The sequence below is a fragment of the Loxodonta africana genome, chromosome 9 (assembly GCF_030014295.1).
Source record: "Loxodonta africana isolate mLoxAfr1 chromosome 9, mLoxAfr1.hap2, whole genome shotgun sequence".
In the NCBI taxonomy this organism is placed as follows: Eukaryota; Metazoa; Chordata; class Mammalia; order Proboscidea; family Elephantidae; genus Loxodonta; species Loxodonta africana.
In genome coordinates, this window is record NC_087350.1 from 55,996,211 (window position 1) to 56,009,798 (window position 13,588).

Below are 13,588 nucleotides of genomic sequence, written 5' to 3' on the forward strand. Positions count from 1 at the left end.
AGATGACTTGGCCCAGCGCTTGCCGCGCGAGGCGCATCCTTTGTCTGCTCCGGAGATCCCGACGCCCGAGGCCCGAGCCCAGCTCCCTGGGCAGACAAAGCCGGGGCCTCTGCGAACCCGGTCGGCCGGAGCAGGGCTCGCACCACCCTCCTCACGCCTTACGCACCGCCCCCCCTTCGGCGTCCTCTGATTGGCTCATGGGGCTACAAAGAGGCCGGGAAGCGGGTGGATCACGTGCGCTAGCGTGGCCTCCAATTGGGCGGGAGCGGCTGCCAATCGGGGAGGGCGGGCTGTCCGCTCACTGCCCGGTCGCTCCTTCTGTGCTGGGGCCCGCCCGCCGGGCCGGCCGCCTGTCAGAAGGAGGTGGCGATGGTGCGCCGGGCGGCGGCGGCGGCTGCGGCGGCTTCCCGGGTCGGAGTGGAGGGAAGAGAAGATGACTGACCAGCCCACTGACTGACTGACTGAATGAATGAATGGCGGAGCCACGCGCGCCATGAGGAGCCTGCCAAGCCTGGGCGGCCTCGCCCTGTTGTGCTGCGCCGCTGTAGCCGCAGCCGCGGCGCTCTCGGCCACCTCGGCAGGGAATGTCACCGGTGCCGGCGGGGCCGCGGGGCAGGTGGACGCGTCGCCGGGCCCAGGGTTATGGGGCGAGCCCAGTCACCCCTTCTCTAAGACCGCGGCTCCCACGACCCAGGCCCTCAGGACCGGACCTCGGCGCGCTACTGTCCACGGACCTCTGGCTGCGACCTCCTCAGCTCAGTCTCCGGAGACCACCCATCGGGCGACAGCCGGATCGGCTCCGACCGCCTTTCAGGCGCCTCTCGGCCTGTCGCCAAGCACCCCTCAGGCGGTGGGACCCACTCCGACAAACCCTCGGGCGACTAGCAAACCCTTGCGGACCACGCTTTCTGCGACCACCAGCCCGGCGCCGACCACCCCTGTAGCGACCACTGTTCCGGCGCCCACCACTCTCCAGACCCCGACCTCGGTTCTCCCCGGCAGCAGCAGCAGCGTCCCGCCCACCCCACCTGCCGCCGACGTCCCTTCTCCGCCCCCAGGTGAGTCCCAGCGCTTCTTTACCGGTAGAAGCCTCCCCAGTGGCACCCATCCTTACCCCAGCCCCCAGCATCTGGGGTTGGGCTCTTGTGTGGAATTTACCGTTTCTTGCTCCAAAGGTTCCCCAGATTTCGCCTCCCAAGAGGAGGTCCAAGCTCCAGCTCGCCTCCCTCCCCTCCCCCCTCAACCTGGAAAGTCTTTTGTCCCCCCCACCCCCCCGCCCGGGCTGTGCTTCCTCGGGAGGGGGTCGGCTGCTGTGTGGAAGGCATAGATAGCATCTCCTTCCAAACAGGGCTTCTGGCCTTTGTCAGAGACCCCGAATGGGTGCAAACTTTTGGGGAAGTTTGAAAGCCAGCACAGTACCTCCTTCAACCAATGGGTCAAAAAGTGAGTGTAAGGGATCCCCCCCCAAGCTCAAATTTCCTTGTTCATTTTTCCTTGTTTATGTAAATATCAGCTGTGCATGCGACATGTGGAGGAGATGTTGAGAGGATTTTGTTTACAAACGGTAGTACAGACCACTTGAAGCCAAAAAAAAAAACAGCATTGTAATCCTTTTCCCTGCAAATATGTGGATTCGGTAGGTCATTTGGGACAGGTGTGTATCTAGGTTGAGCACATTTATAAATTAGGTTAAATCCCTTTCTTGCACCATTTTTTCCCCTCCTCAATCACAAGGTCAATATTTTGGGCAAATAATTTTAAGCAGAAATGCCCATTTCCCCCCCCTTAAGCTATAATGCTCAATTTTGCTGATGCTTGATAAATGACAATTTCTGTTTGGATCCACGTACAAAATAAGGCTCTTCTTCCTGCTGGTTGTCTTTAAGCAACATTGGAGACAATTCTTATTCTTTGCTCCTTTAGATCTAAAGTAGGCCTGGAACTAAACAAATAAAATCTGCCTTGTCAAAACATTAGGCAACAGTTTCCGAATGTCTTTGCTTTGAGTTGGCCTGGAGATTTGTCCAAACCATTTGTTTAGCTGTTCTTATAGTAATGGGTCTCTGACCTAATTCTTAGGCTCAGTGATTACTGTAGAGTCAGGTATGGACTTTGGACTGTGACTGAGTTTGCAGAGAGTTTTCCCACATGGTCATGAGCGAGCCATCATACAGCCTTGAATCTTGGGTTAGAGTTTGGCATTGACATCAGTAGAAATGGAGGTAATTCACCCATAAAAAACAAATTTGTGTCTCTTCCAGCTTTAAGAAGTATATTAACTAGCTGGATTTTATCTGTAACCTTTTTTGGCCTTCATGTAGAAAGAGATTGGCACATTAACTGAGAGACGGAAAAGCATAGTGGCTAAGAATATGGATGCTGAGGGCACTCGTAGATTGAATCCTAGTTCTGCCCTTTATTAGTTGTGTAATCTCGGTCAGGTCACTTATGCTCTCTGGCCTCAGTTTCTTTAACTGTAAAATGAGATAGTTATAGCACTCACCTCATAGGGTTACTGTGAAGGTTAACTAAGTTAATATATTTATAGCACATAGAACAGTTCTTGGTGTGTAGTAAGTACCATGTATGTGTTAGTTATTATGACTACGATTTTGTGTCTGTGTGTGTTTGGATAAAAAGGATTTGAGAAACATAGTAGGGACTTGTAACTTATGTGTTTTCATATAATATAATAGAAAATGCATAAATGAGATTTCCTGGAGTTTCAAGCACATAGCAGCATTAATGAAGTAGCAAGATCTTTTATTTTGAATGGTTAGTAACTGGTAAATAAATCTGTGTAATTGAGAGTTATTTTATTATTTCTGTATTGTTAGTTTTAAGTCACAAAAAATACAGGCAACCGGAAATGTTTAAATGAAAAAGTAAAAGTCACTCCTTCACTGCCTCCTAGTTCCAGTCAGTCCGTAAAGGTTACTACTGTTAACAGTTTGATCTCTTTTCAGACATTTTTCTGGGCATACATAAACACACACACAGAGTTTTTCTTAAATAGGTTTTTTGTTTTAAATCAAAATATAATAATCTTATACATATTGTTTTGTAGGTTGTTGTATTCACTTAGGAGCCCTGGTAGCGTTGTTCACTAAATATTCACTTAACTATGCATCATGGACTTTTTTTTTTACGTCAGAATCTAAGGTCTACCATATTCTTTCTAACAGTTGCATTTTCTGTTGTAAGAACGTATCATAATTTAATCCCTTATATATGGACACTTAGGTTGTTTCTGGACTTCACTTTAAAAAAAGTACAGAGAAGAATGCAGTCTTTTTAAATTCATTATGTGTACATTATATCCTGTGATGCTTTGACTAGAGTGTCTTAAAATCCTGATCAGTTTCACCTGAATTCAAGCCGGATTGATTAATATTGCCATCAGAACTATCGCTGAAGTCTTTTTGTAACTTCCGTGGACTGACATATACTGCCTATGGTGGTCTTCAGGTGACCGAAGTTTTAGAAGATGTCCAACCGCAGTAACTCTTCTGTGTTTTAAATTTTCTCTGCTTTATTCTTTTTTGTGAATTCACTTTGGGTTGCCTGTGTCTAGTCCTCAGCAGCTGAGCTGACTCTGTGGGCCTATTGGTAGGCAATTTAGCTTTAAAGTGATATAATCGAGTGTGGACTTTTTATTGGAGCATGGGTCCCAGAGATAGTCTACCTCAAACAGTAAACACATCTCTTTGACAGAAGGCAAACTTCCAATTGAATTTGACAGAGCTGGTTTGACTTGCAAAGTTAGACTCCCTGCATTTGGGAAGATGGCTATACAGAGGTTTTTATTTCAATGTTCTTGTAAGGACCGAATGTCACTGAAAATATATATTATTTGATGGGGTGGTCTTATAGCTGGTTTTCGATTTAGTAAAAATTTCTTTCATGTAAGTCTAGCTGAGAGCTCTTGCCTGACCCTCAGCTGGGGCCCTCTTTTTTTAAAAATAATTTTGATTGTGCTTTAAGTGAAAGTTTACAAATCAAGTCAGTCTCTCACATATAAACTTGCATACTCCTTACCACATACTCCCGTTTACTCTCCCCCTAATGAGTCAGCCCGCTCCCTCCTTCCAGTCTCTCCTTTCGTGACCGTTTTGCCGGTTTCTAACCCTCTCTACCCCTCCCATCTCCCCTCCAGACAGGAGATGCCAGCACAGTCTCAAGTGTCCACCTGATACAAGTAGCTCACTCCTTATCAGCATCTCTCTCCAACCCATTGTCCAGTCCATTTCATGTCTGATGAGTTGTCTTCGGGAATGGTTCCTATCCTGGGCCAACCGAAGGTTTGGGGACCATGACCGCTGGGATTCTTCTAGTCTCAGTCAGACCATTAAGCCTGGTCTTTTTATGAGAATTTGGGATCTACATCCCACTGTTCTCCTGCTCCCTCAGGAATTCTCTGTTGTGCTGCCTGTCAGGGCAGTCATCGTTGTGGCCGGACACCATTGTTGTGGCCAGGCACCATCTAGTTCTTTAGGGCCCTCTTGTTTACAGGGACACTCATCTGCAAACTGAAACTAATTGCCCACCAAGCAGGCACTTTCCTCTCACAGACCTGGCAAAGTATTTGGCTGATTGGTTGCCTGAATAGGGCATTTAAGAAAGCTGAAGGGAGAGGCTGTAACACTAGAGGCTCATAATAATAATCAGCAGGAAGATACTGAGGTGATGACAAATATTTGCTTTTTTTAAATTATGGACCTTTAGGGCTAGACAAAGGAGCCCTGGTGACTCAATGGTTAAGTATTCTGCTGTTAGCTAAAAGGTCAGTGGTTCAAACCCAAAAGCGGCTCCACAGGAGAAAAGACCTGGCAATCTGCTCTTGTAAAGATTACAGTCTAGGAAATCCTATGGGGCAGTTCTGCTCTGCATATAGGGTTGCTATGAGTCGGAATCAACTCGGCAACATACAACAACAGAGCTAGACAGGACTTTAGAAGCTGCTACCTCTTAATGTGGTTCTGTATTTTCAGAACTACTTCCGTGGGCTTAGCTGAAATATTTCTCTCTGTAGTTAACACTGACTGACTGGTTCTGGTTCTGTCCTTTGGGGCCCTGCAGAGCAAGTCTGCTCCCTCTGTGCCATGACTGTTCTTCAGGGATTTGGGGAGAGTGATCATATTCCGTCTGAGTCTGGACTAAATAATTTCAGCTCCTTTGACTGTTCTTTGTGTGACATGGTTTCAAATTTCCCCGCTGTCCTGGTCACCCCTCTTCTGCATGTTTTCAGTCTTTTTGTCTCTTCCAAAGTGTGGAACACGGAGCAGAGCACAATACTCCAGGTGTGCTATAACTAGCACATGGAGCGGGCAGTTACCTAGTTCTTTCTTGGGTGCTATACTACTGTTGATGTAGTCCTTAGTCACCCTAGCTATTTTTGGCAGCCTCATTAGGTTGTTGACTTACTGAGTCCATTAAGACAGCTAAGTCTTTCATTCATTTATTTATTTGTCTATTTTTGTCCTTTTTTTTATGTGCATCTTGAGTTTTCCTTCATTCTGAGCTTGAAAATTCTTGTTATTTTCTAAAGTATAAGCTGTCACATTCGCCAAACTTGTAGGATTGGTTGTATTAGATTCAAGTCATCCTTTTAGATCCCAAGTCTGTCACTCAGTGAACCCCACCCAGTTTATTCACAGTCACCTACAGGGTATTTCTATAGACAGACATCACAGTCTAGGGTCAAGTTAGGGCAGGTTATTCTTACCTCACTGGGGAGAGTAATTTACAGATGATAGAACAGTGTGGAAGGAAAGAGATAATAGTTTAGATTAGTTCTCAAGGGTCTCTTCCAGCTCTGAAGTCCTGTGGTGATTTGGTACACATGATTCTGGGACCATTAATGCCCCCAGAGATTTAAGCATTTATTTTTGATCTATATTATGAGAATGGACTTTGTTTAAGCAAGTCCTAGAATTTAGAGTTTAAAAACTCTTACTCCTATGACATGTAAAGAAAATATTACAAATAGGTTTTATTTGAAAGGAACATTCTAGGAATGCAGGGCCCTCCTAACTGTACTGGGAAATATCTTCGTCATCCTAAGTGTCTGCTGCTAGGTTCAGGGTCTTCTTTGCTTGTGGCTATTTCAGAGACAGTATTCATTTTTTTTTTTTTAATTCATTTTAAGGAGTCCCCGGGTGGTACAAATGGTTAACGTGCCTGACTGCTAACTAAAGCTTAGCGGTGGAGAGTGAAGTCAACCCAGAGGTGACTGGGAAGGCCTGGTGATCAATTTCCAAAAACTCAGCCATTGAAAACCCTGTGGAGCACAGTTCTACCCTGACACACATGGGTCACCATGAGTTGCAATCGACTCGACAGCAACTGGGTTTTTGTTTTATTCATTTTAAGGAAATAGAAACTGTTTAGGTTCTGAGGGAAGTATAGGTCCACAATCTTTTATTCAAAGCCTTTGGTGCTGGATGTGTTTTAAAATTTAGAATTCTTCAGAATTTAGGAAGTTAATAAACACGCTCTGGTGAAGTCTTAGGTCTTAGGCAGGATCCTATATTCAAACACATTAAGATATCTGCAGGAAAATACATGTATGTGAATAAATAATAACTATAAGTAGCCTCAAGGAGCCCTGGTAGTACAGTGGTTAAGTGGTCAGCTGCTAACTGAAAGGTCAGCTGTTCGAACCTACCAACCGTTCTGTGGGAGAAAGATGTGGCAGTCTGCTTCCTTAGAGATTTACAGTCTTGGAAACTCTATAGGGCAGTTCTTTTCTGCCCTATATGGCCACTGTGAGTCGAAATTGGCTCGGTGCAATGGATTTTATACACAGACTTCCATTTGTTTAGGTCGTGTTTTGCTGCCAGATGCATTCAGAGCAGGTCAGGTATTTGCCACCAAATGACTTAAAGAAAAAATTTTGATTTTCAGAGCTTCTGGTGTTTTGCATTAGGTTTGAGGGAGTGTGGACTACTGAAGAGTAATCACAAACGCATATAGCACCTACTATGTTCCAGGCCATCGAGTTGATTCTGATTCATAGCGACCCTATAGGACAGAGTAGAACTGCCCCATAGAGCTTCCGAGGAGCATCCGGAGGATTTGAACTGCCGACCTTTTGGTTAGGAGCTGTAGCACTTAACCACTTTGCCTTACATATATTAATTCATTTAATCCTGACAACAGTAACCTTTTGAGCTAGGTACTTTTATTATTCTCATTTCATAGATAAGGAAACTGAGGCCTAGAGAAGTCCAACTTTGGTGGAGCCTAGATCCAGACTTCGGCAGTCTGGCTTTAGAACCCTTATTGTTGGCATTTAAACAAATAGTTGCGTTGAAGAGTAGGAAACAATTTTGCTAAAACTCTTGGTCCTTGGATACTAATTTTAGAAAATTTCTACTATTCTTTGGCATTTGCTCTCTTTACCCCATTGTGTCCTGTTATTTACCTCCTTTTAGTTTTGTTTTACAACATTGGTTTCAAATTATAGCTTTTATCCTTCCTTTGATTAGATCGTAAAATGGTCTGTGATAGAGAAATTTGTCTGTAGGCTTTTTAAGGGCCAGACCCAAGAGCTCCCCAAATTCTCTATATCAGGCCTAAGTGCATAGCTTTCTGTAGAAGTCCCTTAGCCTGATTAGCTACTGGAACAGCGTATTTAACCTCCAGAACATTAATTTCAAATCTTCTGAATTATGTCTCCAGGAAGCCTTCTGGCCATTCAAAATTTACATATTGAAATAATCTGACTAGGCTTTTTTATCTTGATTTTTTTTAAGACCCATAAAATTAAAGTGTGCATTACTTTTCATCTCAGCATTTCTGAACATGTATATATTAACTTCCAGACATCCTGGCACCTTATAAAAAGAATGGAAGAAATTATCACGGTGCTTTTTTTACTGATGGGTAAATTATGAGTCAAGAGATTACTGCCCCAGGGCACATAATAGATCAGAAGGGAATAGGAATATAAGATCTAGTTTAACTGAAAGACATTGTTAGATGATACTTTTAGTTATAAATAACTTTAATTCATGCCTTTTGCTTTGATCTTGATTTTTGTTTGTTTTCTTTAGATATAACGTTGAGATTGTATTACAGGCACCCCTTCTGTGGTCCCTTAAACTTTTTTCAAGTACACAGTTTGGTTTGTTTGTTTTTTACTAGAAACAGCTACCCTAACTGCACTGGTAAATATGAAGGGTGTATTTAAAGAATTGTGATGAAAAAGTTGAAGATTATATACCTGAGGTCTGAATATGCATTTGAATCACAATAAAGGTTTAAATAATTATCCTTTTACATGTGATAAATTTGTGTCAAAATAATCCCTCTGTTATTGCCACTGTACCACAGATAATTATTATTGTCAGAAGAAATCTTTCTCTTTTATTTTGTTCATTTAAAAACATTTTTTTTCAATTCTTCTTGCTCATTTTTCTACTTTAAATCCCCTCACACTTGTCTCTTACTTAGCCCCATCCATTCTTTCCATGTTCTTTAAGGAACCAAATTATCCTCTCTATTTAACAATTTACCACTTTGTCCTCCTTCAGTGCCTCCTCAAAGACTAATTATTCCAAAAAGTCTTTCTAGATGAACAAAAGGTCCTTGAAGATGTCCTGGTAACAGGCTGCACAGGGTTGAACATTTTGCACTCCGAACAAAACCTGCCTTTCTCTGTGACTTTGAGTTTTTTCCTCTTGATTTGTTTTTATTTATTTAATTTAAATGATTAAGCCCACTTGATAAGAAAACACCATCATTTATATAATATTGAGGACATGGTATTAATTCTCTTTGAAAAAAAATGAGAGAAAAGATTTTCTTTTTCTTGGGGCTCTTCTTTATTGTCCAGCTTTTTTTCCCCTGTTCCCTGAGGAACAAGAAAGAAAAAACTGTCATAACAGAAGTTATCTGCCTCTAAAAAAATTCAAGTACTTTGAATAAGTAGCAAATTTCTTTACATATTTGTGAGTAATATGAGATGTTTTTGTTGGTAGATGGATTTGGGATACATATTGATATTTCATTGAGAAACAAATGTTAGATTTTTTTTTTAAATAATTTTTATTGTGCTTTAAGTGAAAATTTACAAGTCAGTCTGTCACATGTAAGCTTTTATACACCTTACTACATACTCCCGTTTACTCTCCCCCTAATGAGTCAGCCCGCTCCCTTCTTCCGGCCTCTCCTTTCATGACCATTTTGCCAGTTTCTAACCCTCTCTACCCTCCCGTCTCCCCTCCAGACAGGAGATGCCAATACAGTCTCAAGTGTCCACCTGATACAAGTAGCTCACTCCTCATCAGCATCTCTCTCCATTGTCCAGTCCCTTCCATGTCTGATGAGTTGTCTTCAGGAACGGTTCCTGTCCTGGTCCAACAGAAGGTTTAGGGACCATGACCGCCGGGATTCTTCTAGTCTCAGTCAGACCATTAGGTCTGGTCTTTTTATGAGATTTTGGGGTCTGCATCCCACTGTTCTCCTGCTCCCTCAGGAATTCTCTGTTGTGCTCCCTGTCAGGGCAGTCATTGGTTGCGGCTGGGCACCATCTAGTTCTTCTGGTCTCAGGATGATGTAAGTCTCTAGTTCATGTGGCCCTTTCTGTATCTTGGGCTCATAGTTATCGTGTGACCTTGGTGTTCTTCATTCTCCTTTGATCCAGGTGGGTTGAGACCAATTGATCTATCTTAGATGGCCGCTTGTTAGCATTTAAGACCCTAGACGCCACAGTTCAAAGTGGAATGCAGAATGTTTTCATAATAGAGTTTATTATGCCAATTGACTTAGGAGTCCCCTTAAGCCATAGTCCCCAAACCCCCGCCCTTGCTCCACTGACCTTCGAAGCATTCAGTTTATCCCAGAAACTTCTTTGCTTTTGGTCCAGTCCAGTTGAGCTGACCTTTCGTGTATTGAGTATTGTCCTTCCCTTCACCTAAAGTAGTTCTTATGTACTAACTAATCAAAATGTTAGATATTTTGAATGACAAAACTTCCCGTGTAGAAATCTAATTAAAGTTAATAGTGAATAAGAGTGCTTGTAATAATTAACAATTGTACAATGCTGTATGGTTTACCAGGTGCTCCTAGAATCTCCAAGACTTTGATATTCATATTTTGTTGATTTCTGGATATTGAGTGAATGAAGGCAGAACTTCTGTCTCCTGTTGGTACTTTTATTGATGAATATTGACCAGATATTTACAGGTTTTTGGTAGATTTCATATTTGATATTTCAAACTGTTGTCCTTTATCTTGCTGAATTTAAATCTTTGACTAGTTTAGCTGCCCATTCTTAAAAGGATAGAAAAAAATGTTCTGGACTGGACAGTGGGTAGGAGAGAGATGCTGATGAAGAGTGAGCTAATGATATCAGGTGGACACTTGAGACTGTGTTGGCATCTCCTGTCTGGAGGGAGGATGGGAGGATAGAGAGAGTTGGAAGCTGGCAAAAATTGTCATGAAAGGAGAGACTGGAAGGGCTGACTCATCAGGGGGAGAGCAAGTGGGAGAACGGAGTAAGGTGTATATAAACTTATATGTGACAGTCTGACTTGATTTGTAAATGTTCACTTGAAGCTCAATAAAAGTTAATAAAAAAAAAATGTTCTATTTGGAGAAGAGGATTGATTACTTTATATATTCTTTCCCTGGCGCTATACAAGGCTGAATGTTAGGGAGAGAGTCCAGTAGTAACTGAAAGTAAATGAGGTTAAAAACTACAGAACTTAATTGAGAAGGCTCATGTAAATATCGTTTCTTCAGATTGAAATATTTTTGCTTTTTTCCCAGTGTAGGAATCTGTTTAGAATTATTTTAACATACTATTTCAGTTGTATTGCCTCAGATCAGTGTAGTAGTAGCAGAGATTTAGTACTCTTTCACCTCTCATTTCCAATCTAATATTTTAACATTTTAGCTGAGAAGGCAACTAATGTTAATTGAGCACATATTATTATATGCCTGGTTACCTATCAGGATTTTTTTTTTTTTAACATGTATCATTCAATTCTTAAACAATGCTGTAGTTAAATATTATCCTTATCTTATGGATAACAAATACTAAGATTCAGAAAGGTAAAGTAGCTTACCCAAGGCCACAAGGCTTATAAACTTCATGAGCGCAGGGACTTTTGTCTGTTTTGTTCACAATTGTCTTCCCAGTGTCTGGCTGAAAATAGATTCTCAATAAATATTTAGTGATTGAGGGAATGAAGAGGAAGGAATGGTTTGTAGCTACACAAGACATGCAGTGTATTCTTGAGGAAAGTAATGTAATCTCATGGCCTTTTCCCTTAGTTTAGAAATGAGTTTTGCTCCTTTTTTTCCCCCCTTCCTCACAAGATTAGTATGAGGAAGAATGAGAACTTACTTGGGTGAAGTAGAGCTTTTGAGATTTAGTATATTACAGTAATTATTCATTTTTTTGTTATGTAACTTTGTCCGTTCCATTTTTCTTAAAGGAAGAACATCAATAGAAAAATGAACATCTGATGACTTTTATAAAAAGTAGCTAAGTTGAAAAGGCTGAGCACTAGTCTGTAAGTCATGGAACCCTAAGTTTTTTCTCAGTTCTTTTACTAGTTCTGTGATCTTGGCAAATAATTTCATCTGTAAAATGAGGGAGTTAATCTAGATTTGTGGTTTTCAAACTGTATCTTTTGGGGACCTAAGGTTCCTCGAATGTGTTTAGGAGCCAGGATAGGGACTGGGGAGGCCAAGTGGGCCTATTCTGGGCCCTCTGCTGTCTCCCACCCTCACCTCTCACCCCACATCACCACCTACCCTTTAACCAACTCTTCCCTCGTCTGGTTTATATATTGGATTTGTTTTTTCAGTAAAGATTTTTTGAAGTAGGAATTCTCCTACTCTAAATCTCTATGATAAAGAAATTATGGTAATCTCTGGACTATTATGCATTCATTAAACTTGTTTACATTGTTAAGTAGCAATGTATATTGGAGGAGAGAAATATACCAAAATGTTAAGTGGTTAAAGCTAACTAAGGGATGGGATTATGTTTACCTTCTTTGTGTTTTTCTGAATTTTCCAAGTTTGTTTTAATAAATATATCTAATTTTAATTTTATAGTCATACAAATAAATAATAAAATGAAAAAATAATAGAAAGTTGGGATAAGCTTGGTAAGCATTTACTTATATTAGACCAATCAGGTGGTATTTCCCAGGGCCACTTATCTAATTTCTGCCATTGAATCAGCAGTATTTACCCATGTTAGAGATATTTGCCTACTCTCAGTCAGTTGTGGTTGTAAAGAAAGATAGCTAAAGACAATGCCCAAGAAAGGAGAATGTTACTGAGACCTATTGTTGTTGTTAGGTGCAGTCAAGTGGGTTCCAACTCATAACAATCCTGTGTACAACAGAATGAAACACTGCCTGGTCTTGTGCCATCCTCACCATCATGGGTATGTTTGAGCCCATTGTTGCAGCCACTGTGTCAACAATCTCATTAAGGGTATTCCTCTCTTTCTCTGACCCTCTATTTTACTAAGCATGATGTTCTTCTCCAGGGACTGGTCCCTGCTGATAACATGTCCCAAGTATATGAGATGAAGTCTCACCATCTTTGCTTCTAAGGAGCATTCTGGCTGTACATCTTCCAGGACAGATTTGTTTGTTCTCTGGCAGTCCATGGTATATTCAGTGTTCTTCGCCAATGCCATATTAAAGGCCTAATGAATATTAAATGTAGGGTGGGAATAGCATCTAAGATTTGGAACCTTTAGGAAAGTTTTAGCTAAGATCTTTAGCAGAGGCTAAACAGAGAGGTAGTTATTTATCCATTTCATTCTGACTAGAGAATTTAAAAGCGTGTACTTTAAGATTGATTAAAGTAGCATATTGAAATAGATCTTGTTTAAATTGTTCAAAATTTGAGTTCATGGCATTGTTCACTGCCTTTACCAATAGATGATCTTTGATTATTTGTTCCTTAAAAAATACAGGGTTCCCAAAAGTTTAGTTTCAATCTGTTCATATGTTTTGCAATTAGATCAGATGGCATTGCTTTTATATTAATAATTCAACAGCTGTTCTATATGATACCCTTGCCAGAGAGACAGCGAAGCTCTGAGGAAAAGGGAAATTTATTCAATGGGAAGAAGGAATGTATTCTGCCTAGTCATGGGGGAAACGAAAAGGAGTCGGACTGTTTTTAAGCTGGCTGGGGAATATTAAATAACTTTTATTTAGCAGATTTTGGACCCTTTCGATAATTCATTTTGGAAACTTTTGTTTCAGTCTTGTATACTTCCTAGAACTGGCATATTACCAGGGATCATATTAGTTTTTACTATGTATTTTAAAAATCTAATGCTTTTACTTAATGTATGTGAGCAAAAGGAAGAGGTTAGAAGCAGGATTGCTAATGCGAAAAGAACACCATATTCCTTAGTTCTTTTAATCTGGAAATGTTCTTTAAAGGTGAGATTCTTTTAAAAATATTCTAGGGAAAGTTTAAAAGGAAATTGGATGAACTGAATAGATTTTAGGTTTTTTTAGATAGTAGGGGAAGGGTTAAGGAGTCCTGATGGTACGATGGTTAAGCTCTTGGCTGCCAACCAAAAGGTCAGCAGTTTGAA

The 13,588-nt window shown here is 41.2% G+C and overlaps 1 protein-coding gene across 1 annotated transcript in view; it reads left to right on the forward strand.

Moving 5' to 3' along the window:
• The first annotated feature begins 337 nt into the window (after window positions 1-337).
• The window catches only part of MEGF9 (multiple EGF like domains 9), a 137,201-nt gene continuing 123,950 nt past the window's right edge, over window positions 338-13,588 (forward strand). The window contains exon 1 of the mRNA XM_023545342.2: window positions 338-1,058. Coding sequence (XP_023401110.2) covers window positions 470-1,058 — 589 coding nt within the window. The 5' untranslated portion in view covers window positions 338-469. The remainder of the gene's footprint in view (window positions 1,059-13,588) is intronic.